Source organism: Apis mellifera, linkage group LG1 (genome assembly GCF_003254395.2).
Source record: "Apis mellifera strain DH4 linkage group LG1, Amel_HAv3.1, whole genome shotgun sequence".
In the NCBI taxonomy this organism is placed as follows: Eukaryota; Metazoa; Arthropoda; class Insecta; order Hymenoptera; family Apidae; genus Apis; species Apis mellifera.
The window spans coordinates 1,683,636-1,711,321 of record NC_037638.1 but is presented as its reverse complement, the minus strand read 5'-3'; the positions used below and the strand labels follow the sequence as shown (position 1 = coordinate 1,711,321).

Below are 27,686 nucleotides of genomic sequence, written 5' to 3'. Positions count from 1 at the left end.
ATAATTCAATTCTATTTATTAAATATTATGTTGATTGCAATAAATTAACGACATTTAAATATTTTATAACACATAGATATCACATGAAAAAATATTAAAATAAACGTAATTTTTGAAGGAAAACGTATCACTACTGAAACACTGTAATATAATTTATTTAAAGACGACAGAACCGGTCAAATTGAGCAATTTCCGCGTGCCATCTTGAAACTTAGTTCGTTGAGCACCTAATGATACGACATCTCGAGTCAAGATTATGAACTAAGGATGTTATATAGAATAATAAGCTATTTATTGCAGAGACGTATAACACTTAAGAAACGCTTAGAAACAGAATAATCGATGCTTTTATTGAAATTTTGACTTTGTGTTTTATTTGAATATTTTTGGAAAAAATTAATAACGTATTATTAAACAAATTTCAAGGTTTCATTAATATTATATATAAATTGAAAACTAAAACTCTTTACATTTAAAATTAAAAAAATAAACTGATATTATTAAATATTATATTGCAAGAAATGTTCAAATAAATAAAATTATTATTAATATTCGCATATATTTTAATAAAAAAAAATTTTTAGAAAATTCGATGTAAATAGAATTAAAAAAAAGATTCAAAACTTTTGATCGATGATATATAATAGTGAATAAGAACTGCTACCTAAAATATTCACGCCATTGATAAATGTATTTTTTTTTTTTGAAGATGATATCATTGCATATTTTTTTTTTTATATTTTATAATGCTAATAAAAAAATACAAATTTAATCTACATTTTTTGTTACACAAACTTTTATATTTGTTTTAACTTCTGAAAAATCAACTTCCAAATGTATCACATAAATATATTAAGCATCCTGTAAATATTCGATGCAGATTTTAAAATTTTGAAAATATATATTCGCCTTAAAGTATTAAAAAAAATTATTACTTAAAGAGTTTCGCAGTAAATAAAAGACTGTTCTTGATAATAAAAATGTAATCTTAGAATGATCAGGCGAAAGAGAATTTATACGAATTTCTATCGCGAGGATCGCGATTCGTGAATATTCGTGATGGACGGTCTGCATACGCCTTCTGTCACGAATAAAGCGATCACCACTGTATTATATCATAATATGCACCATCCCCCGACTAATAAAGAATAAATGGAAACATACGATGCAGTATATCGCCGTTAATCTAGTCAGTTAAAACAAACAAGACGAAGTAAAGTTCGAAATTACATCCGATCTAATAGTATTAGAAAATAACGAACGTGACGAAACGGAGAATAATTTATCTTTGTATTTTGACAGCGAGGAAACAGTTTACACGGTTGCCGGCATGCGGCGCAATTTTATTTTCGCTACGAATACTGTTCCTCGACACTGGTACCCCGGATCGCGCGCCAAATCGTTCTTTTCCTTGAACAAACAAATAATAAAGCTCGAAGAAAATCACGAACAAGGTAAAAATATCTGTCGAGATGTTATGCACGGATCGAGAAATTTTCATCGATAAAATTCTGTACCCGAGGCAAAGATTTGGAATAATGCAAATTCGTAGAATCGATCTTTTCTACGAATATATCGAATGATTCTTTCGTTAGTGGATCGAAGAATGACGAGATAATTAAAAAAATTGATGTCGAATATTTCGTCGTTTAAAAAATAAGATAATGCCTATTAAATATTTATAGATTGAAAAGCATTTTCGATTATTTTATAAATAAAAAATCATATCAGATCATATCCGTCATATCAGATTGTTAAAAGATTTTTCTTCGGTATTATCTTGCATTAACGTATCACATTAAAAAAGAAAACAAGTAGAAACTTTATACACGTGTAGATAAATACAAATGAATATGAATAAAGTCGCCAAGTGTAACTTTTGTATTTGTTTTAATTTCAAGAAAGAAATGTTCCATTATTAAATAATCTTACAGAATAAAATAACTAAAATTAGTCTATTTATGTGTTTATATAATAATAAACGCGAAATACAAACAAAGTGGCCAATTGTAACTCTTATATTTGTTTTGATTTCTAGACTCTTCTTTGTATCACAAATATATTAATATCCCGTTTTAAAGGGTTAGAAAAGAAGAATGAAACGTCTATTTATACGCCACAAGTATGAACAAAGTCGCCAAGTGTTATCGTGTCTCGAACGTTGAACAATCCTCGACCCTTCTCCGATCATTTTCGGCCATCGTGGCTTCGGTATATAGAGATACATATCGAGAAAATTAGGTGCAACACCGCGCCACACGTGCCATCTATACGACGAACTATCGAACGATCATAGGCGAGGATGAGCTAGCAAAGCTAGAGAGACAGGAGGAAAGAAGAAAGTTTCCGAGCTATTGTCACGCGTATCCAAGAGGCCGAACGAAGGCAAAATTAGTTGAAAACTGTTGCTTCTGCTCTTGAAAGCGATCGTTGAAAGATAGATAAGTTCAAGTGGCTATGGATATATCCTCGATCGTCTCTCTCTTCTGGATCGTGCAAGATTGTGATAATTAAAAGTGAACGACGATGACGTAAAATGTCTATTGAAGTGTTTAGTTTATCGACGATGCTCATCGATAGATGCGCGAATATATTACGAATTTTTTCTTCTCTTCGATTTCCTATTGCAAGGTGATGATATCGTATAGGATTCTTGAATTTTCGTTACGATTATTTTGTTGTCCAATTTTGTCAATTTTATTGGATTAATGAGTTAAAGAAAATTCAACAGAAAAGAAAAATGAAAATCCACTGGTTCCCTTTGATATTTCAAGCTTCGCGTTTAAACTTTAATCGCATTTGACATTCGCGAAATTTTATTTCAGATTAATATTGAAAGAGATAAATCAATAAATTTGACGGGTGAACATTGGAAAAATAATATAGAAATCTCTGTCATAAACACGAGATTAAAATTTTGAATTTAGCATACTAAAATAATAGATGGAATCTATGTGTCAATTAATCTGGAGAAAATAATAAAGAATTTATTTTTTTTTATTTTAAATTTTATCTAATTCGCGCAATAAATCAAATAATGAAAAGTGATGAAATTTGAACAAGAGCTAAAAGTAAATTTTTTAAATATTTCTTCGAATAAATAAAAATAAGTCATGTCTAGAATTTGAAAAATTTGCCAAAAACTAAAATAAAAACATATAATCTTAACAACTATTACTTATATAAAAATATATATTTTTACACAGCATTATTTCTTCTTTAATATTAAGATGAGGATTTTTAAAAAAAAATTTTTTTCCGTTTCCTTTAAAGTTGGTAAAAATATATCTGTAAGATCTTCATTTCCTGTTACTGGTGAAACGTTGTTTTTATTATTCTCCACGTGGTTCCAGATCGGTGAACGTTTGCGCGATATCCTCGACCCGGCTTCAATTCTTGGCAACATAACGCCGCGTCGGTTGTAAAACACGAGTCGCTCGTAAAAACGAGTCGAAATCGCGCAGAGTGATCTCTCACGTGCGGTAAAACAACAAAATTCGCTTTTAGCACGAGGATAACAAACGTCTGGCGTTCCACATTGGTGTTTTCTTTTTAGCGAACACGCATCGACATTTTTAAGAAGATTCGAGTTCTCTTAAGTATTTCGATATTGAAACCAATGATTTTTATTAAAAAATAAAAAAGAAAATATTTTCAAACTTAATTTGTATAATTAATTGAAAGCAAAATTGTAACAAATTTAATTGTTTTTTTAATTTTCTGATGATACGCATTTGCAGAATAATCTTCAAAGCAAGATTGAAACTGATCGAAGATAAAAAAGTATATACAATAGAACGGAACCTAACCTAACTTAATCACTATATTCGTTAAAAAATTATAATCCGTTTCTCGAGGACGGAAGAATACGAATTAACAAAAAAAGAAATTCCAACCTCCATGCAATAAGAAACTTTTAAATATTAAATTTTTGGATGAACATCGAAATATTTTCTTGTCGAAAAAATCTTACGAATATTAATCCAACTTGATCTAATCTCTATACTCGTTATTATAATCTATTTTTGAAGATAGACAAAATAATATTACAGAATATCAATTTTTTCAATATTAACAAAAAAAAAATCGATTTTCAGTCTCAGAAAATAAATAAAATCCTAAGCAAATATCTAACTTTTGTCGAAAAGTTGTGATTCATGCAAAAAGAAACTTTCGATTACGAATATTGAATTTTTGAAACGAATATCGATTTTCTTTAAAAAAAAAAAAATGCGACGAATATTTGATTTGATAAATGTAGAAGACAAATACGGAGGTTTTCATCTACAATTAACATCAATATATAACTAATCCAATTGATTTACATTTTCGTATAGAGTTACACGGTATTTTTCATCAAGATCATGAGACATCCTCGTTTACTTGGCACCATATTTCGTAATTCCTTAGAGGTTGGTCGCATGAAACTTCCGTCCGCGAACAAGATTCCTCTCTTTTTACTATTATGCAAATCCTGATCGTCGCTTATTTTTCGTTATTTTCAGACTGGCGAGCCGCCAATCCTTTTTGCCCGTCATTGTGCTATCTCTTGAAAGACAGATGCATACCTTTCGATTTGCATTAACCGTCTTCGATGTACGACGTTCTTCTTCTATACTCTTTGTGCAATATCTTTTACTTCGTGCAACGGAAGAAGAGCAAAGAAAAATTCGAACTCGTAATTATAACGTAATTTATGTTTCTGGATATTAATATGTTTTTAGATATGGATAATATCGTTTTAAATATTACATGATTTGTAGATCCTTTATAAATATTTTTAAATACACGAAGCAATTTGTGACGTATGAATATTAATATTCTTAGTATTTTTTTTTTTGTGATATTTGAAAAATTTTTGGAAATATCTTTGCTATTTTTACATAAAGGATAAAAGAACATTTAAAGTTACCATATAAATATATTTTTGATGTATCTTTTCTATTTTTATTATATTATTTTATGGAAATATTGATCTTGTGATAAAAAATTTTGTACAATTCAGATAACAGTTAACATTTTGATCCAAAATTAATTTTATCCATAGTCTCTAAATAAAATCTTCGAATTTTTTCTTTTCCTCCATAATTTAATGGAATAAAAATTTTCAATTTCTGGATCTTCAGAGAAAACTTTCATGAAATTAAAGTTTTTAAAGAAAATTAATATGTCCATAACTCATTGTTCACTAAGAGTTATTTAAAAAATAAATTATAACTTTAATTAATTTTATTAATTTAATCATTCTTAATATACACAATATTTTAATTATTATTATACTAGAAAAATTGAAATTAAAATTGTTACTCATTTTACTCAATTTAATCCTTATATTTTCAATTTTCATCCTTAACAGCAAAATACGAAAATAATGCGAAAAAGAAATAAATAAAAAATATGAATCTTGTTTTTTAAAAAAATAACGAAACTTAAAAAAGCTATTGCTCTCAACGTGAGATCACATAGCGTGTTCGTTTATTTATGGACGATTCACAAATTGAATTTCGCTAAGAATTCTATTCGAATGAAAATAGAAATTGGGGGAAATTCGAAATCGGTTGTTTTTCGAATGAACGATAAATACACGCTGTCTCTGATTTTTTTATTAACTCGCATATCTTGATACATCGTCTTGTAGATGGAAATTGCATAAACAATCTCGAAAATGATATACTAAAATCATTCACAGACTCGCACAAATATAAATAAATCTGGCAGTGTAAATTTTTTTCTCGTTTCGCTTTACGAACGTAAAATACATTCTAACTAGTTTTATTTTCTTGGATTTTTTAAATTTTTGATGACAATGGAATTTTTATAAAATCAATTTTCTTTTTTCGTTTAAATATTAACTGGAAAACGAATGATCGATTCTTCGAATCTTAAATAAAAATATTTAAATAGAAATTTAATTTTTATCGTACAATAAGAAATTTTTGACGAATGAATATCGAGAATACGTTAAAAATTAATAGTCAAATTATTATTATTTTTTAATAATATTTTTCAATTCTACGTTACAATTATAAAATATTTTCTTATTTTATATTATTTTATATTATTTTATATTTTATTATTTTATATATTTTATATTTTATATATAAATTAATTTGACGAATGAATATCGAGAGTATGTTAAGAATTAATGGTCAAATTATTATTATTATTTTTTAATAATGTTTTTCAATTCTACATTACAATTATAAAATATTTTCTTATTTTATATTATTTTATATATTTTATATTTTATATATAAATTAATTTGACGAACGAATATCGAGAGTATGTTAAGAATTAATGGTCAAATTATTATTATTATTATTTTTTAATAATATTTTTCAATTCTACGTTACAATTATAAAATATTTTCTTATTTTATATTATTTTATATTATTTTATATTTTATTATTTTATATATTTTATATTTTATATATAAATTAATTTAACGAATGAATATCGAGAGTATGTTAAGAATTAATATTATTATTATTTTTTAATAATATTTTTCAATTCTACATTAAAATTATAAAATATTTTCTTATTTCAAATTAATTTGACAAATGAATATCGAAAGTATGTTAAGAATTAATGGTCAAATTATTATTATTATTATTATTTTTTAATAATATTTTTCAATTTTACATTAAAATTATAAAATATTTTCTTATTTTATATTATTTTATATTTTATATATAAATTAATTTGACGAACGAATATCGAGAGTATGTTAAGAATTAATATTATTATTATTTTTTAATAATATTTTTCAATTCTACAAATTCTTCTTAAAATTATAAAATATTTTCTTATTTCAAATTAATTTGACGAACGACGTCCTTTTTCGCGAGTCTCCGAGTCTTTCGACGCGCATCACTTTAATTACAACGAATCGAACATCCACGCTAGATCACCCATCCTTTTAATATACGCATAGTTTGCTCGTAATCACGCGTGTTCCCGGAATCCACGTAATTCCCCATCTGTATGAAAATTCGTATCCGCGGTGAGAGAGGTGAATATGGGTCATGCGAATAACCTTTTGAATTGGCAGCAATCGTTCCCGCTCTTTCGAAATCGATCGCGCTTCTCTTCTATTAACGACAGACAGGGAGAGCGTGAGTTTGAAATCTTGGAATACGCGTAACGCGTGGCGTGAAAATTCGCGATTTTGATCTCGACGCGAATTTTCCACGCGAAACGAAAATTAATTTTTATTTTTTCATAGAAAGAAACCTTATCCACGCATAATTTTTAAAAGATCGGAGAAAAGAATTATATTTTTGTGTAAACTTTGAAACTATCGTAAGATGTAAATAGAATTAACCAAATAATTTAAAGTATGACATTTTTCGATCTTATTTCATTTTTATTTTTACGAAATTATCTATTTCAACAAAAATCATTCTCTTCAATGCCTTTTAACACGCGATGTTTCATTCGTTGTATAATTATGAAATATCCATTCCAAATCTATAAAACTCTTTATATTCGTCGCAATGTATACGAAAAGGTTTTCAAAGCGGTTCATCGCTGCTATTCCATTTCAGTTTCGTTTTTTATATCGATGCCAATTTTTACCACACGCCAACGTTCAACATATGTTCTCCAATTTCAAAACACGATTTCTATTATGCGCAGTATATTTTTTCGATACTTTTACTCGAGAAACAAATATAAATTTTTTTTTTTTTTGCAAAATATGCTTTCTAGAGATGCTTAAAAAACAATCGATAACGATATTTTTTTAATATTCGATACTTAATTTATTTTTCGTCGAAATATTTATTCGAAATTTTTCACACGAAACTATTTGTTCAAAAATCTTTACATCTTCGACGTAAAGTGTATTTTAAGAGAAAAGTAGTTAAAATCGATTATTATTATTTCTTACGTGTATATTTTTTAATATTCGATATTTGAACACGCGATTTATTAATCGTTTACTCTCCATCGAAATCTTTGCATTCGACGATAAAGTGTATATTCTAGGAGAAAAATGTTTCAAAGCGATCGATAAACTCAGCTATATTCGAGATGTTTTCGAGTCCTGCTTGTTTTGATTGCAGGATTCATCGGATTCCATCGCACCGATACGATGCGTCCTCACAGAGGCGCGTTCACAAATTGATAAAAAAATACATGAAATCAAAACAGGGTTCGTGTCCCGGCTAAAAGTACCGAGAAAGGAAAACACTCGATCGAAAGAATAATGTGAAATAATGCGTGTTGAACCTTCAATATTTTTCGTTTCGACTCAATAAACATTTCGTTTACATCGTAAATTTTATTTTTTTGAAATAAAATAAATAGAAATGAATACTTATGTTTAATATCCGCTCAGGCAAAATTTTTACTTCAAATTTGCCATTTTGGGAAAATTTTTTTGGGTCACTGAAATCCAAAAAAATGAAACGAATGATTTTTAAATAAATAAAAAATAGTTGAAAAATTTTCGAAATAAATCGATTCTCCGCGAGTATATATTATTACTTGGTTGATGTAAATCCTTCGTCTAAATCTGAATAATTCGTTTCTAATGTTTCTAATTTAATTTAATTCGTTGTTAATTCGACTAAGAGTTATTTTATTTTTTAAATTATTTTACGATCAGCTTATATTGGAAAGATTCAAGACATTTTAAAAATGAAATGATTATTATTTAATTTAGTTTGACTCAAAAAAAATTTGAATCAAAATTTAACTTGAACTATAATTATATCCAAATATTTTTATTCCTTCGAATGAGTTTGTGAATAAAATGAAAATTATAAGAAATAATATTTCAATTATATTTTATTTAAGTTAAACTTCAATTTATACAAAATTTGTTATTTTGAAGAGTAGAATCTAAAAATATATTTAGATGGATAAGATAAAATAAAATTAAAAATTTACGAAATAATGAATCAATCATTTAAAGTTTAATGAATAATAATTGGCCGTAAATTTTGGAAGATTATTTTTATTGCAACAAAATTCAATTAAAAACTCGTATTTTCAATTATATTAAAAAAAAAAAATTATCAATCGTTCGACAAAACAAAGAAGAGAGCATAAAATATTATTTTCATTCGCCATGATCAGTCATCGACCGAAGTACTTAAGTACATTATAGTGTTTACATTCACGTATCCATTACAGATATCTTTAACCTGCCCTTTACTTTAACTCGAAGAGAGGGAAAGATTGTTCGATGAAAAGCAATTTCATCTTCTCGTTGCATCAAAAATACGCGATTTATTTACATTAAACAGTAAAAAAAATTTTCTTTCTTTTCATAATTAAAACAAAATATATAATATATATATAATAAATATATTTTTGAATAATAAAGTATAATCTTATATTGGATTGATTTTGGATGATAAAAGTTAAATTTTTAATAATTAATTGATTTAATTTTAATCATTGTAAATATACAATTTAATTTTTTAGTAATTTAATTGGATCGTAAAAATAAAAAAAATATAGAAAATTTAAAAAATATTTTTATATAAATTAATATTTTTTTGAATTAATTATTACGATCTAAAATTATTTATTAAATTAGCAATCATTTCTGCCTAATTTTCAATCTCTATAATCTCTAAATATCAGTGATAATACATAAACCTGTGATTTCATTTAACTAGTTCCATTCTATGAAGCGTATTGATGAATATTGTCTGTCTGCGGTTTATATACTGTTTTTACATATTCTTTCTTGCGTATTCGAACTCTACAAACATAACCTGTTGCAAAAATCCATATACTACACATACCAATGTCTTTCTATACAAACGCAAGCTGGCAAACAAATTTGACCTATAATATAATCAACTAGGTAAAAACAGAACATTGTTTTGAATGTAAAATGGAGTTAAAAAATGTTTTCGAATAAGGAAAATATATATATAGATATAATCTTGTATAGATTTACTTCAAACAAATATGTATACTTTCTATCGATTAAATAAAATTCTTATTAATATTAAAAAAAAGAAGGTTAAATACAAATGTGATAAAAATAAGAAGATATATGATTATTGAAATCATGATTGATATTTACAGTCAATAAGTTAAAGTATTAAAAATTCGTAATTAAATTTGTATTTCAGATACTCAACAAAAGATGAAAAGAAAGAGCATACTACGTCATACAAATAACCGACTAGAATAATTTTACGTAAAACGCCAATATAATTTTTAAAAATTCGCAAAATCGTATTTTTTATTTACAATTATTTAATATTTTTATACATCATTTCCAAAAATTCAATCCGACAAAATTTACTGTCAATTTCGACAAAATTTTATACATATATGATTTAATGGATGATTTTTCACGTTCGTTTATCTATATATTCGCGAACAAGCAAATAGATTTAAAAAAGCCGGTATAGCAAGGCAAACAGCGAAGCGAGTAAATCGTAAATTCGTCTGATAATTATTCAAGAAACAAATGAAAATATGAGAAAAATATATTTACATGGCCACATACCTGATTTTTCTCAAGTTTCAGCTTTCGTAGAGAAATAATTCAACGAACGAACGGTGCCGATGTTTCACGCCATGGATCCCCTCTGCAAGATGCTTCACTCACGAGCCGTGTGACACAGGAAAAAAGATATCACCTCTTTCTCTTCTTCTGTTTAAGCCAATTTTCCAGACAACTGGCCTCACTATTGAGATCGTTACATTTTCGCGTGCAAGACGATTCTATATCTAGGATTTTTTGATGCGGCGTCTCTGTTACTTGTAGAAGTGGTACGTGGCGACCCGGCCGGACGCGAACAAGATCCACTTCTCTCTTTCTTCCTTCTTTTTCTTTCTCGTTAGAGACACGCACACTCCAGTACGAAAGCTCGTTGACGAGTAAAAGCCCAACCGCGGCTCCGATGATCGAGCCAGGATACACCTTTCGAAAGCACCGCGCAAGCTCAGACTGTTTGTGCGGAATCTGGTCCCCATAGTCGTGTTAAGGGTCGTGTTTCCTCGGCTATGTTCGGCCACCAATGGTAAACTCGACCTGCAACGTTTCGCATGAATAGGACAGACTTGTGCTTTGTTATGATTACACATTACACAAAAGAAAAAAGAAAAATGTTATGGGATACCTTTAGAAGTTTTCAAGAAATCCATAACGAGAATATGATATTAATAATATTGCAATTGTATTATCCTGAAAATTGCATTTTGACAAAATTGCTATGTTTTAATTTGTAAATAGAATTTATGATTATGAATAATATGTAATGTGGCCTATTAGATATAAATGTTCATTTACGTTTGATATTTGAATAATGAATATTAGATTAATTTGGTATATTTAATATCATGTGATATATAATTTAATTAAATACAATAATTTGTATAATAATAAATCAAGTTAAATTTATATATTTGAAACAGAAAAGATATTGATTTTTTATAAAAATGTCGAATATGAAGGTTAAATTTTAATAATACGATAGCTTCATATAAAATCCAATTTATTCTTATTTAAAAAATGAAAAATATGAATGATAAAAGCTATAATTATTAATTATTAGATAAAATAAATAAAGATTGATTTATTATAAATTAGAAACTTTATTTATATTATATTTCTGAAGTAAATTGAAATTTTTTTAATATCGACATTAGAGTATGTATGTTTCAATAAAATATTTCGATATTATTAATAGCATCTTTCGAGTATCGATATGATATAGAATTACGATATATCGATTATTTCACAATCAAATACAGTTATCGATAATACTGTATATTTAATCTACTAGAATACATAAGTTAACATAAAGTTAACTGGGAATGTAAAAATTAATGTGCATATTATTATATAATAAAATACATTTGAAATAAAATTCTTTTTCTATATTATCAAATATGGACGAAATCGATAATCCTCCAACTGTAGTAAGCATATATTAATTTATACTTAACCTATATTCTCTTTAATATTATTTAATTTTTATTATTTTCAAAAATAAAATCATATCATAAATTTGTAAACAATATTTTTTGTAAAAGAGAGACATAATAATATTTTTATAATTCTATTTTTTATTCTGATTATTATACAAATATATTTAAATTAAATTATATCATTTTATTCATGATATAATTTCTTAATTAAATAATAAATAAATATAATTTATATTATATTTTTAAAAATATATTAAGAAAAATATTTTTTGTTTCTAGGATATTCCAAATATTTCTAAAGATCATCTTATTGCTGGAAGGTGGATAAATAGTAGTAGAATCAGTATATATACTACTAAAGTTACAAAAGAAAAAAGTTCAAAAAAATATGATTCAACAGTACATATGTTAAAACCAGAAGTAATTTTATTTTCACCACAATTACGTAAACTAGTAAATGAAAGTAATGGTGTCTTTTTATCCATTAAAAAACTTAAATCTTTTTCTGGAGATATCAGACTTGAACTTTTAAAACACAGTAAACAATATAGATCTATCTTGAGAGCATGTATAGAAAGTTTGCAAGATATATGTGGAAAATGTCTTTCTGAAAAAAGAGAATCACTAGAAAATTTCTTGACCATATTTTATCAAATAGAATGTGTATGGCATTTGGTGGAAATTCTTTACGTAGATGTCATACCAGGTAAATTATATTAAAAATAAAAAATGTATGTACAAAAATCAAAAATTTATCAAAAAATTCTAATATATAATATTTTAAATTTAGGTGATGTAGTTTTACCACAATTGTTAGAATGGATTAAATTTCATTTTCCATCTAGAGAACTTATAGCAGTTAAAATATTAGCTCAAAAGACTATTGGTGCTGATTTGGAATATCCAAATTATTGGGAAGTTGTAATAGGTTGTGCATTACATGGAAAATTAGATTTAGTAAGAGCTTTATTAGCATTGCATAGTAAAGCAGATCATCCTGCTTTTGTAATGGCAGAAAATGCTCTTAAAACTATGCCTGTATATAATGTATATGGTGGTTATTCTATAAATGAATTTACTTTGTGTTGGAAACATTGGCAACTAGATTTATGTTCAAATTTAAATAGTAAAGCTTTTGTTATTGATACTAATTTAGAAATGATTATGAAGGTATTTATAATAATATATAATATTAAGATACATATATATTTAAAAATAAAATTCTCAATAGTTACTCTCATTTATAAATATAATAAAATTTAAAAAAACAATAAAATAATAAATTTAATAAAATTATTAAAAACATTTAATATAGTTAATTGCAGGAGAACAAGATATATTGTGGCAATTTTCACAATATACAGATGCTTGGTACGAATTATTAGCAGCAAAATTATTTTATACTTCTCCATGTTGTAAACAACCTGAGCTTTCTCATCATGCTAATAATATTTCTAAAAGATGGCAAGCTAATAGACCTTCTGATAATGCTATACGTGCTTTGATGGAAAGTAACTTACATCTTGTTATTAAAGAAATACAATATATGGGGGATAATGGATGGTTTGCTGCTCATTTGGTAGATTTATTATATATTTGTGGAAAACTTAAAATATTAGATGAAGATCAAATAGAGTAAGTTATTATAATTTATATTATATTTAACAAATATTCATAAAATAAATTTTATTTTTTTTATAGAGTCAGTAATCAGCTTCATGAATCTCTTATATTGGAATATGGTAACACATTAATGGGACATCATTCTTTGTGGCAATGTGGTGCAAGTTATTTAATACATTGTCCTACTCAAGGCTTAGCTAGACTAGAGATATTGTTACAATCATTACCAATGGGGTCAGAAGCAAGAGTAAATAAGATTTTAGACATAGCACGAGATAATAAAATGAATCATATAGGTTAGTCTTATTTTTTAAAATATTAGTGTAACATAAAATATGTATATATTGGTTATTTAAAAAAAAATTTTTTTTTTTAGTTACTAGTATTTGCAAAATTCAAGGATTAAAATCTATGAAACAAGGAAGATTAGGAAATGCACTTGCATGGGCTTTAAAAGCTCAAGATAATATTTTTATAACATACATTGCAGATCAGTTTTTGAAACGTTATGTAGAATATGGAAAATTGGATTGTCGTGATTTATTAGAAAATTTAGGTTTTTGTATGATGGCTAGTGATAGGCTAACATTTTTAGGTAAATCAATTTTAAAATGTTAAAATTACAAACAATTTTTAAGAATGTTTAATATCAATTATAACTTTTATTATTTTTTATAATTAGGAAAATATTGCGAATTTCATCAAATGTATGGTATTGGAGAATTTAAAGAAGCAGCAAGTTTGTTAGTGTCTCTTTTAGTTTCAAATTTAACACCGAAATAGTAAGTTTTAAATATAAATAAATTTTAAATTTAAATTAAAAGCTATATTTGAAAATATTTGTTTCAGTTTTTGGTCAATACTTTTATCAGATGCTATTCCATTATTGGAAGCCAAAGATGTAATTTTGTCTTCCAATGATTGTTATGAATTATTACGATGTGTAGAAGCGCATGGCGATGATCCGAAATTTCAAAATGAAATTGATATCTTCCGATTAGCTGTTGCTAGAAATCTAGCTCGAGCATTGAGTCTTGAAGGCTGTCAAAAATGAAACATTAAAATGTTTATTATCAATTTGTAATGTAAGAATTTTCTAATTTTTTAATTAAAAAATCTTTATATAATATATATATATATAATCTTAATACATCCATTAAAGCACAATACACATATATCTCTTTTATGTACATATATTGATTTAAAAATTTTTAACTATATATATTTTATTATCATGAATATATATTCAAATAGAAAAATCTTGAATACTTGACAAGATATGCACATAAAAATTTATTGGTTATAATACATATGATATTGAGATCAAGGTCTATTTACATTTATAATTAATAATTAAAATTTTTGTATTAAAATTAAATAAAGAAAAATTAGATTTTTCATGAATTTTTTAAGATAAATGTAACATTAAATAATATTTATATATTATATATTATAATGAAAATTTGTTATTTTTTGATAATTTTTTTACAATATATTCTTAGCAAATATATTAAAATTTTTAAAAATATTTATTATATTATAATCTTCTAACATAAATAAATAAATTTATATATATATATAAATATTTATTACAATATTTTTTATCTTTAAATTAAAATATATGTTACTATAAAAAAAGAAATTATAGTTTGCACATATATATCAGAATTATATAGTTTATTATAATATTTAAAATAATTAATCAAAAAAATTGTTTACTTTATTTATGGTTAAGTCTAAATAAAATGTTTTTATAATAATAATATAATATCATAATAATATGGCATTATAATAATCAAATGAAGAGAAAGATCAGTAATTATATTATGAGGAAGATACTACAAACAATTTTACAGACAAGATATAATATAAATCTATCATTCAATTTTATAATTATTGTAAATAATTATAATTATTTTTGAATCTATTATTTTTAAAAAATTTTTTCTTTAAAAAAATTCAAAAAAACATTTTATAAATTTACAAAAATTTCATTGTATTTTTTAAAATATTTTTACGATTAATATTATTTTACATATAAATCTTATTAGAATTAATATGAAATGAAAAATAAATGCAAAACGAACAAATTTGAACAAAAATTTAAAATAAGTATATAAATATATTTCTTATTTATGGAAAAAATAAAAATAATTCAAAATAGAACACAATTTTTGTACATATTTAGATAATTCTAATATATATCACTTATAATATATATCATATATATATATCCATATCATGATAAAATTTGAATCATTATTCGTGAAATACTATGTTTTTCTGAAACTTATATATATATATATATATATATTTATATATAATATATGAATATTCTTTTATTATAAATTTAATATTGTTCAAAATTGCATTATAATACGGGATTAAAATAAAATTTGAATTCATTATCATTTCATATTATTAAATCTATTAATAATTTTCTTATTATACTTTAGTAAGAAATACGAGAATCATTTTTTAATCGTGAATGATTCGTGATTTTTAATCTGACACGGCAAATTGTGTCGACAGTTCACTAGTCTCATTGTCGATCACACAATACAATATACAATATAAAATTTTGATGTATTGGTGCAATAGAAAACATTTTTTACCACTACTAACTTTACAAAGTTTAACAGTTAGATTGATTATACTCTATACTAAATTCATTTCTTTAATTCATAAAAGATTCTTTTTACACGATCGGTATTTCAGTTTGTGTAATGCGAAGTTTTATAAGTTAATAGATCTATTCTATATTTCGTTTTTGCTAATGCTATTTATTTAAATCGATCCGATATTATTCATGTATAAAATTATAGCTAAAGATGTGTACAGTCGATAAAGAGAACTGGCAAAATGGCGATTATTAAGAGTTATGTTTAGTATCGCACTGGTTTTTCGTTTCATATTAAACGAATTGTTATTGTAATTGTCAGTGCAAAAAAGATACATAAAAAACATGGAGAAAAATTATATGTGTACAGTGAATAATGAAAAATTAAAAAATATCGATCGAACATGATTTTTGTAACATATTCAATCGTGCTCCGATTGATATGTGTTTTGATGTATATGTATGTAAGTTTTTCTACTTATGCATTGAATTTTAAATCACAAATTACAAAAGATTATTCTTTTATAATGAAAAGAAATTTTATAATGAAAAGAACAATCTTATTAAAATTACATTAAAGTCAAAAATTCTATTCAAAAAAATATATATATATATAATTTTTAATATAAAAATAACTAAAATAATAATCGAAATTTTACAAATGTATATAAACAATTTCAAGTATCTAACTTCCACTTTGAACACAGTGGATCTGAAATTTATAAAGAATGATAAAATTTTTTATATTTTAAATTGTATTGAATTAAAAACATTCAAATTTGATCAAATTGAAAATAAAAAATCATATTATGTAAAATATCATAAAAGAAGAGTGTATCAACAATATGACTATATAACTGATCAAATGAATTTATAATCATGTAATCAAGATATTTATATTCAAGATATAATTAGTAAGTACAAAATAATATTTTTATTACGTAGAAAAATATTGTAAAAAATATTAATATAACAATATAAAATGTAAATATTTATAGTTTACAGTATAATCATGGAAGATTATACTCCTATTGATGAAGATTTTCCTGGTCGTTTGTTACATCAAGCTGCTCTATGGGATAATGCAGAATTATTAGAAGATCTTTTAAGAGGAGAGCATGCACAATATATAAATAGTCAAGATTCATGGGGTAGGACACCATTACATGCTGCAGCTATTACTGAAAATTCAAGATGTTTAGATGTACTACTTTTTGCTGGAGCAAATCCAAATATACCATGTGGACCCAGAGGTCATTATCGAACACCATTACACATTTGTGCAGAACACGGTCATAGTTCCAATATTGAAAAACTTTTAAAATTCAATGCTAGTCTAATGATTCAAGACAATAACGGTGAGAGACCATTAGATGTGGCTGAAGAAGCTAAGCAAGATGTTTGTATAAATTTGCTTAAATCAGCAGCTGAAAAATATGAATTGGCAAAACTTGCTGTACATGCTTCTTTGCGTGCAATATGTATCCAAGGAGATTTTGTGGCAGCTAAAAATATCATTCAAAATCATATGTCGGATTTAGATTGCATTATCAATATGGCACCGAATGGCGCAAATACTTTACTTTTTATAGCCAGTGAGATGGGTCACAAGGATATAGTTCGTTTGCTTTTAGAACATAGTGCAGATTGTAGAGTGCATCCTGTTACCAAATACTGTCCATTATATATAGCCTGTTACAATGGTAAAGTAGAAATAGTAGAATTGCTTCTTCGACATTTTCCTAAACAAGTACAATCTTTAACCGTTGAAAAATGGTTACCGATTCACGTAGCGGCTATAAACGGCCATCATTTAGTTATTGATTTGTTATTAAAATTCGAATATCCACAAAATACGTATCAACGTTACAAAGACTCGTCCGGTGAATTTGAATACGAGATGCCATTCGATATCAATTCTCAAGATGTAACAGGACAAAATATTCTTTACATATCTAGTATGCTTGGGAATATTAAAATCGTAGAGTTATTGCTGAATTATAAAGTAAAAGCGAGAAAAATTAAAGAGGAAGATATGGGGGTGGCGCAGCCACTTCCCATGTCGAAAAGAAAAATTTCAAGTGGGATACAAAGATTGATGTCCAGTTTGAATTTTAGAAGCAAAGCATTCGATAAAAAGGACGACAATATGATATGCCCATTAAATTTAGATTTGTATTGCAATAATTCCACTGAAACTTCTTTACATGCAGCGGTGAAAGGCAAGCATACAGAAGTAGTTGGCGCTTTATTATTGGCAGGTGCTGATCCTAATTTGCCTGTGAAAGTTCCTTACGATCAGAACGATCCGGAAAATAATTACTCCAGCGCGTTAATTATAGCTTGTCAACAACGTGACATCAAAATTGCAGATCTATTACTGAAACACGGTGCCGTGGACAATACATGCAAAGCTATCAAAATTGCTGCACAAAACCGTGACGAAGCTCTCACGGCAAAATTATTGTCTATAAAAGCTTATCCTGACTCGGAATACAAAATCAATAAAAAAGCTATGACCGAATGCACTCAAACATCTCACTTTTCTGCATTATCCTCATTTGGCAATGTCACATATTCGACGCTATTTCCAAATACACCGACAATGATAAATTGGCATAATCAACAATGTCATCTCTCACAAATACGGGCTCAATGGTTAACAGATGCCGTGTTACACGTAAATAAAAAGTTGAGCGCCAAAAATAACGATTTGGTGTTGTATGCTATCACGAGGATAGATATTTCTCATAATTCAATCACTTCTGTACCATCCATTGTATTTTATTTACAAAGCCTACGGTATCTTAACATGGCTCAAAATAAAATAGATACTCTTACAGCCGAGCCAAAAAGTTCTAAGGATAAATTGTGTCCAGTTTTAGAAGAGATGTATCTTCAAGACAATCGATTGGAGCAATTGCCGGAATTCATAATGAGCTTACCCACGTTGGAGATTATGGATGTCTCAAACAATAAATTGCAGTGTCTTCCGGATAATTTGTGGCGAGCCCCAAAATTAAAAGAGTTGAACGTTTCCTTCAATCTGTTGAAAGATTTACCGAGTCAAGTTTCTCAAAATATTTCACGAAAAACACAACGAGAAGATTGTTTGAACAACAGTCCTAGCAGTCGAAGTTTAGCATCGCAATTGGCCATTTCTCGCGAAGATTCTTTAGAATTTGAATCATTTACCAAAATAGCAAATGCACAAATCATAGAGATGGATCGGCCCCACGTCTGGACCAAATCCGTTCAAGTATCGGAAAAAGTTTCGGATGATAACGAAGGTGGGGCAAGATCAGTGCTCACGTCCTTGAATTTGGCCCATAATTTGTTCAACAGCATCCCGGTAGCTTTGCCATGCTTAGCTGTTAATCTAGTGAGATTAAACATGGCTTATAATTCTCTTCGATCAATGAGTCACATAACGTCGTATCCGGCAAGTTTGAAACAATTAGATTTATCCAATAATCAGATCTCTCGATGGCCCAGTTTGCCACAAGTGGACGGTGCCGATTTGATGGAACAAGCAAACACTGCGTGTTATTGCCCTACAACGAACGTGCAATCTCCAATCGTTCCCGGCAGCAACAGGCAAACAGCTACGTCCTTGCGCGACGTGGTTCTCATGTCGGTTTGCACGCATAGGCGCCATCTGCGTTTAGAAAATTTAAGAACGTTAATTCTTGCCAATAATTTATTGAACAGAATACAATTGACGTCGGTCGATGATGGAGAAATGCCAAATCTAGAAGAGGAGAATATAGATAGGGATACAAAAACTAATTATTCCGGTTCAAAATTGTACCTTCTGTTCCCTAATGTCAGCATGCTTGATGTCAGTAACAACAAGTTGAAAGAGATTCCACAAAATATTTATGAGCTTAATAATCTATCTGTTCTGAATATAAGCGGTAATCCGGACATCGTCGAATTGCCACCACAAATGGGATTACTTTCTCGTTTGTGGAATTTAAACACTCAAGGTTGTAAACTGCAAGAACCTTTGAAAACTATGATTGAATCGAAAAAATATAAAACGATGGACGTGATTGGATATTTAAAATCAATCTTGGAGGATGCCAAATCGTATGCACGTATGAAATTAATGATCGTAGGGATTCAAGGTATCGGTAAGACTAGCTTGTTGGAACAATTGAGACAAGAAGGTGAGGTTCCAAATAAAAAAAAAGCTACAGAACATTGGGCGAAAAGAATGGGGAATAAAAACATTAATGCAAAGACTGCTAGAGGGACAACAATATCCACTGTTGGAGTCGATATTGGGGATTGGATTTACGAGAAAAAAGTGAGAGGGCAGTCATCTCATGGTCCGGTTTATTTTAGAACGTGGGATTTTGGTGGGCAAAGAGAGTATTATGCAACGCATCAATATTTTTTGTCTAAGCGGAGTTTATATTTAGTTGTATGGAGAATCACAGATGGTTTTAAAGGTGTATCAGAAATATTTCAGTGGTTGGTAAATATACAAAGCAGAGCTCCCAACTCGCCTGTAATTATCGTTGGCACTCATTATGATATATCATACGAACATAGCGAGGCTTTGCAACAATATATTCGTGATAAATTTATAAATGTAGTTGATGCTGAAAAATGTGGCTTGCCAAAAGTGATGGAGACTATCGAAGTGAGCTGTAAAACGAAGCATAATATAAAAATGCTGTGTAATTTAATATACGATGTTGTATTTAGTTTAAGATCACCTGGAAGCAAAGAATTATTACTCGAACAAAAAGTTCCTGCCAGTTATCTTGCCTTGGAAGACGTGGTGATACAGCTTGCACATGATAGGAAATTATCAGGTACGGATCCAGTTTTGAAAGCTGATCAGTATTATACGGCAGTAAATAACGAGCTTCAAAAATTGCATAGATCATTTAGAGATCCTGCTGAATTACATCAAGCGACGCTTTTTCTCCATGAAAATGGTATTATTTTACATTATGACGATGCTACTTTGAAAGATTTATATTTTCTCGATCCACAATGGCTTTGTGACATGTTAGCACACGTAGTAACAATACGTGAAATTAATCCTTTTGCCAGATGTGGTATAATGAAATTAGATGATATTCAACATGTATTTAAATCTTCTACTATATCATCTATAGATACGCAAGGATATATCGTTAGCTTATTAAATAAGTTCGAAGTTGCATTAACTTGGGACTATCGCACTTTGTTAATTCCCTCTTTATTGCCAACTGAAGAGGATATTTTAAGAAATAATCAAATAATCAAAATTCCTGTAAAAACACGAGGTTGGCATATACGTTCTAAAAAAATTACATCTCCAATGATAACATTTCAAAATTCTTCTGGAGATAAATCGAATACAGAATGTGTATTGACATCTAGATCACAACCAGATTGTTCTGTTACGCGATTACTTTTAATGTCTTATTTTCCTAGTGGTTTTTGGTCAAGGCTCATAACTAGAATTTTAGCCGACGATGCTATTGTTGAAATTGTGATGTCATTTTTAGCGCCTTTCAAAGATTTTGTTGATGATAATATCTTTACGAGTTTGTTAGATACACAAGCAGAGTGGATACTTTGGCAAACAGGAATAGAGTTAAAATATTCTAATATCACTTTATTGCGTCTTAAAGAAGTCAATTATAATTTAAAGAATTCGCCATATGATTATAGACAATTTAAATTTAAACTGAAACAGGATGGAATATGGTGTACAGTAGATTTAAAAAATTCTGCAATTTTAGAAATTTGGTTTCCAGTTGATACTTTGGTGATAAAACAACCTATAATGTCGGATTCAGCTGAAGAAGAACCAATGGGCTATCAAGCAATTGTAGTAGAACCTCGACCAGAAAGTATGCCACAATTATTGGCCTTAATAGTTGATCATATCGATATTTTATTAGAAGATTGGTATCCTACATTAGGAACACGTTTTGTGCATACATCTGAAGGTAAACTATTAGTTACACGATTGATACCATGTCCACGCTGTCTGTTAAATAATGGAGAAAATGAAAATGAAATTAGCGATAATGATCGTTTAACGGAAGATATCCAAAAATATTATATAAATAAAGAAAGGCAAAGTCAAGATAGTTATAAGTCTGATGGTGATAGTGGTGTGGGATATGATAGCCTAACGTCAAGTAGAATGCCATCTTTAGAAGGTCATCCAGATATTATTAAGCAAAATAGCCATTCTGAAGGTATTTTAGCATATTCTTGGATGGTCGAAGAATGTATTTTATCTGCTTATAGTAATAAACCAATAAGTTGTCCTAAACATTCTGATATACCATTATCACATGTAGCTCCCGATATAATTTTTATGGATCTCGGATCGAAACATTTAATAAAATCAGAAGATATTAAATTGGGAAAATTATTAGGTCGAGGAGCATTTGGATTTGTATTTAAAGGTGTTTGTCGATTACCAGGAACTTATCAAAAGATCGATGTTGCCATCAAAATGTTACAACCAGTTCCACCAGGTCCAAATTCAAAACAATCTGCTGTTCTTGCTTATAAAGCAGCTCAAAGTAAATGGGATAGAGATCCATTACAATATGCTTGTAAAGCTTACTGTACAGCAAGACAAGAATTAAACATTTTGTTGACTCTCAGACATACAAATATTGTACCTTTAATTGGAATAGTAGTTAGTCCATTAGCACTAGTACTAGATTTAGCACCAGAGGGTGCATTGGATAATGTACTGAAAAATTATAGACGTTCTGGTGCTAAATTAGATCCGTATACATTACAAGCTATAATTCTTCAAGTAGCAAAAGCTGTAGAATATCTTCATCAACAACATGTAATTTATAGGGATTTAAAATCAGAAAATGTTTTAGTTTGGCAAATGCCTTTACCATTTCAAGATTATCCTGAACATCCTGTTCATGTTAAAGTTGCCGATTATGGTATATCCAGACTTACATTACCAACTGGTGCTAAAGGATTTGGTGGAACTGAAGGATTTATGGCACCTGAAATTATTAAATATAATGGTGAAGAAGAATATACTGAAAAAGTTGATTCTTTTTCATTTGGAATGTTTATATATGAATTAATTACTTTAAGACAACCATTTGAGGGTCATGAAGCAGTTAAAGAATGTATTTTGGAAGGTGGAAGACCACCATTAACATATAGAGAAACATTTCATCCTTGTTATGCTCTTGATTTAATGGTTATATGTTGGGCTCAAAATCCAAAAGATCGACCTACTGCAAGTCAAATAGTTTCTATTGCATCAGCACCTGAATTTACACATCTTATAGATGTTATATTATTAACAGAAAGAACTCAAGTAACTGCTATTACTATGACAAATAGAACTATAGAAGAAAATTTAAATGGAGATGAAATTTGGTTTGGACATAATAATGGTGAAGTTGATATGTTATTAGGAACACAAAAAGGTTGGTTACAACATGTTAGGATTGAAACTCCTATAATACCATATGCAATGTGCGGAGTAGATGGATATATATGGATTGGTGATGATATAGGACAAGTACATGTTTATTTAGGCAGTAATTTTGGTTGTGTTGCTAGTTATAATCTTGAACCTGATCATAGCATAGAATCTAAAATAGTAGGTTTAATTTATTTAGAACAAATAAAACATTTTGCAGTAGCACTGCATAGTGGAAAAACATTTTTATTATCAAATTCATTTACACAAATGAAAAAAATGGAAATTACGACTGATATTCAAGACAATGTAAAGACATATTCTTTAGCAGCTGTTTATAAAAAAAAGCGCATATTGGAATTATGGATTGGACAAAGTTTTGGTAAAGTATCAATTTATGTTTTAAGAGACAATAATTTAATAGATACAGCACAAGTTTCTCATGTAACTGGAGAGGCAGCTATTAAAAATTTATTTGCTACACATTTATTAAGTGCAGAAAATTCTGTATTATCATATACATATCCTGGATGCATTGTGTATCAATGGGATGTGGATACTAGACAAATAATAAATAAATTAGATATGTCTAAGTTAGTACCTTGTTCAGAGAGTTTAAAATCCATTTCTATAGAAGAAAATTTATCAACAGAAAAGTGCCAAGTAACAGCTCTGGAAACTTGTAGGAATCAGTTGTATATTGGTACTACTTGGGGATGTATTGTAGTAGCTGAATGTAATTCACTTAGACCTATTACTGTTTTCAGACCTTTTGAAGGTAAGGTATGTCAAATTATATCATTTAAATCAACAGATGAAAAGAAATTAGTATTGGCAACTGTTGGTCAAGGTTACCGAAGTTTAATTTCGCGATATACAGATTTTTTGATTGATAGTTTAGATGCAGAAGATCTTAAGCATAGTATGTATGCTCTCCTATGGAGATCTGAACATTGGTCAGCTGCTTAGTCATAATTTAATTATGATAAAGTAAAGCCAAACCAGTGTTTTGTGGTGCAAAAAGTGATATAATTGTGTGTGATTGATAATTCTATACGTCCATATTTTAGATTGTAGATTTTAAGCTTTCAATCTTGCCTCATCTTATATCTTTTGAACTGAAGACAAAAATATTTATTCTTTATTCTGTCCAAGCTATATGGTGCTTGATTGATACATTCTTTGCAAAATTTTTATTTATGAAATAATATAAAATATAATTTAAATATAATTTAAACAGAATATTTTTATCTTCATATGAGGTATCACAATATAGTTTTATAACTTATCATAAGTACTTAGATTTTTAAAATAATTATATAATTATTTGATAAAAAAAAAATTAGAAAAATTTATTATTAGCTTTGCAATATATCAGAAAAATTTATTTAATGATCTCTGAAATATCACTATATAATTATTGATAATTATTATATTGATCACTATCAAATATTTATATATTTTATTTGAGATAATTTATTGTGTATGCTTTTACTTGATTAAAAATTACAGGCAGGTATAATTAATGTAGTATCAATGTAATATATTTGTACAATATTTGCTTAAAATTCCCTTCGATATAATCTAAGATTAATAAGTGATAACAAATAATGATTCCAAGATGATAATGGTTTTACTATTAAAAAAGTTATCAAATGTAAAACCAAATTTTATTATAATTATAAAAATAAAAGTGAAAGTGAATTTTTTAATAATAATTATGATTATTAATATGTAAAAAAAAACAGGAATGTATGAAAATTATGAATGAGAATATTAAGAAATATGATCTAAAGATGGTAGTTCTTCCATAGTTTCAATGTTATATTTCAGAATTAGGTCTTGACCTCTGTATAAAAAATATCCCTTAAAAAATTGCCCTCGTAACATATAAGGAAACCAATATTCATCATCCGGCCACATTTCTTTAAAAGGAATATCTTTCAAATTATACCATTTTGGTCGCATTTCTGAACAAAAAAAATATAAATATAATTACAATGTATTTATTATATTTTTTAAAAAATACATATTAGATTATATTGCATATAATATGTATATTTTAAAGTTTTTCATTTTGCTCAAATGTATTTTCTGTTTTTTTTCTATTTAATTGATCACCACAATTTGTATAATTTAAGCAGTCACATGCAATTTTATGCTTATAATTAAATAAAAATTACAACATGATTAAAATAAACAAATATAAAATCATTGAATAATAATTGCACATAAAAATATATACTAATTACTATTACTAATTAGAATAAATATTTCATTATAATATTAATATTGTAATACTATTGTTTAAAAAAATTATTTAAAATTTAAATACCTTCAGATTCTATTATCTCTCCATAATATTTATATGTTTCAAAAACATGAACTTCTAATAGAACTTCATTTTCTTCAAATTCAAATTCTAGAATTCCAATTTTTCTTAATTCTTGTGCAGATAAACCACATTCTTCTTTTAATTCACTATAAAATTATGCACTGATTTGAAATTTACTTTCTAATTCCTATCTATTTGTGATAGAAATATTTCGACATGATATAATGTATAATAGAAATAATATACGTAATATTTATATTATGCAGCATACATTATACTTTTAGCTTAAATATTTTTTATACTATTTTTACTAATCACATACAATTTTAATTTAGACATATATATATAATATTTTATATTTATTTAATTATTTAAAAGTGTACCTGTATATACAAGATGATTCATAAAAAATATTAAAAATTTCTTTTAAATGATAAAATATAGATTTAAATAAAATTAAGAAAATAATTTAATTATTATATATAGTAATAATATAGTATTATATTATTAAAAAAATTTAAAGTAAAAAATCATATATATATATATATATATATATATATTTTGTTACTTTAATATAATAGTATAATTTATATATAACTTTTTTGTTACTTTAATAAAAATGCTTTTATAAATAATAGAGAATTTAACTAATATTTTTTTAATTATATTTTTTATGAATCATCTTATATATTGTTAAATAATATGATAAAAATCTTTGTTGAAATTCGTTGTTATTAATGTATTGGTTATTATGAAATATAAAATATTGTTGAATATAAAATTCTTAACTTATTACATATAGAACATATTTTCTATTTAAAAAAGTTCACATTAATTTTAATTTATATTTTTTTTATTGTTACAGATAAAATATTTTTTATAAATTTTTTAAAATTATTTACCGCATGGCTCCGTGTAAAATTGATTCTCCTGGTTCTATTTTACCGCCAAAACCATTCCATTTATCTTTTCCGAATCCTCGTTTTTTTAAACCCAATAAAATTTCTGTTGATTTTCTAATAAAAACTAATGAAAAAGCTTTTCTTATAGACATTTTAATCTATTTAATTAATTTATCAGAAATTTAATTTTCCTTTTGAAAAATTATTAATAATAGTTTTATATAGTTTTTATTTTACACAATTTAAAACTAATTTATATTTTTTTACTTAAGTAAAAATCAACTTATCAATAAAAAATATATTATAACATGATACTATAATATAAATTTGAATGCTTTAATTTGAAAAATACTTGGTAGGTTATGCTATTAAAAGAACGCTAAATAGAACTTGCTTACTAAGGGTAGTTTCCGAATCTATATACTATATTCTATCTTACGAAAATCATGGAAAATTTTATAATTATGCAATTTTTTTTTATTTTTATTTGATTTATCTTTTATTATTTATTATATTATTAATATCTTTAATATTAAATTAAATTTTGCATTTAATTTAATTTAATTTATTTATTTTTTTTTGAAAGAGTAAAATGAAGAGTGAAATGATAAAAATTAAACATTTTTATTAATTTATTATATTTATATTTATTATATAAATTAAAAATAATTTATTATATATTAAATGTATTATATATAATTAAAATAATTAAAATAATAATAAAATAACTTTATATTTCTACCACATTTATAAAAAAAATAAAGAATAAATATATATTATATATGATTAATTTTGTTTTTATTTTTACAATATGTTATTATAAATATAATCTATTCAAAATTCTATTTCTTGTTATTTTTTGTAATTTTTAGT

At 26.6% G+C, this 27,686-nt stretch overlaps 4 protein-coding genes and 1 long non-coding RNA gene across 6 annotated transcripts in view; 3 read left to right on the top strand and 2 right to left on the bottom strand.

Moving 5' to 3' along the window:
• Window positions 1-10,949, bottom strand: part of LOC113218523 — a 35,726-nt gene extending 24,777 nt beyond the window's left edge. Inside the window, exon 1 of the mRNA XM_006558575.3 lies at window positions 10,481-10,949. The gene's annotated coding sequence lies outside the window, so the exon portion shown is untranslated. The remainder of the gene's footprint in view (window positions 1-10,480) is intronic.
• On the top strand, window positions 1,874-4,799 carry LOC102654759. Of its 2 annotated transcripts, none has more exons than XR_407921.3 (3): window positions 1,874-2,631; window positions 3,354-4,412; window positions 4,506-4,799. It is a non-coding gene; the product is annotated as an uncharacterized LOC102654759 (long non-coding RNA). The 2 variants fall into 2 exon arrangements; XR_003305921.1 differs by having other exon boundaries at window positions 1,892-2,631; window positions 4,338-4,412.
• Window positions 10,950-11,739: 790 nt separating the features above from the next.
• On the top strand, window positions 11,740-14,659 carry LOC408625 (nuclear pore complex protein Nup85). Its single transcript, XM_026446052.1, has 8 exons — window positions 11,740-11,898; window positions 12,187-12,613; window positions 12,698-13,077; window positions 13,223-13,542; window positions 13,609-13,826; window positions 13,907-14,125; window positions 14,213-14,312; window positions 14,380-14,659. The coding sequence occupies exons 1-8, from the start codon at window positions 11,869-11,871 to the stop codon at window positions 14,582-14,584; spliced, it is 1,899 nt and encodes a 632-aa protein (XP_026301837.1). The 5' UTR covers window positions 11,740-11,868; the 3' UTR covers window positions 14,585-14,659.
• Window positions 14,660-16,889: 2,230 nt separating this feature from the next.
• Window positions 16,890-24,591, top strand: LOC113219396 (leucine-rich repeat serine/threonine-protein kinase 1). Its single transcript, XM_026446051.1, has 2 exons — window positions 16,890-17,064; window positions 17,149-24,591. Exon 2 carries the CDS (start codon window positions 17,163-17,165, stop codon window positions 24,543-24,545), a length of 7,383 nt encoding a protein of 2,460 aa, XP_026301836.1. The 5' UTR covers window positions 16,890-17,064; window positions 17,149-17,162; the 3' UTR covers window positions 24,546-24,591.
• A 428-nt stretch (window positions 24,592-25,019) lies between these two features.
• Window positions 25,020-27,284, bottom strand: LOC410765 (7,8-dihydro-8-oxoguanine triphosphatase). The gene is made up of 3 exons (XM_003249309.4): window positions 26,814-27,284; window positions 25,912-26,057; window positions 25,020-25,546 (listed from the first exon to the last, which is right to left on the bottom strand). The coding sequence occupies exons 1-3, from the start codon at window positions 26,963-26,965 to the stop codon at window positions 25,353-25,355; spliced, it is 492 nt and encodes a 163-aa protein (XP_003249357.1). The 5' UTR covers window positions 26,966-27,284; the 3' UTR covers window positions 25,020-25,352.
• Window positions 27,285-27,686: the final 402 nt, after the last annotated feature.

Bases quoted from the DNA above. Each gene is read 5' to 3' on its own strand.
- LOC410765 (XM_003249309.4), bottom strand. From the start codon at position 26,965: ATGTCTATAAGAAAAGCTTTTTCATTAGTTTTTATTAGAAAATCAACA. The intron at 26,058-26,813 runs GTAAATAATTTT...ATAATTTTATAG, and splicing joins ATTTTACACGGAGCCATGCG to TGAATTAAAAGAAGAATGTG. The intron at 25,547-25,911 runs GTATTTAAATTT...TTTTTTGTTCAG, and splicing joins AGAGATAATAGAATCTGAAG to AAATGCGACCAAAATGGTAT.
- LOC113219396 (XM_026446051.1), top strand. From the start codon at position 17,163: ATGGAAGATTATACTCCTATTGATGAAGATTTTCCTGGTCGTTTGTTA.
- LOC408625 (XM_026446052.1), top strand. From the start codon at position 11,869: ATGGACGAAATCGATAATCCTCCAACTGTA. The intron at 14,126-14,212 runs GTAAATCAATTT...TTTTATAATTAG, and splicing joins TGATAGGCTAACATTTTTAG to GAAAATATTGCGAATTTCAT. The intron at 14,313-14,379 runs GTAAGTTTTAAA...TATTTGTTTCAG, and splicing joins TCAAATTTAACACCGAAATA to TTTTTGGTCAATACTTTTAT.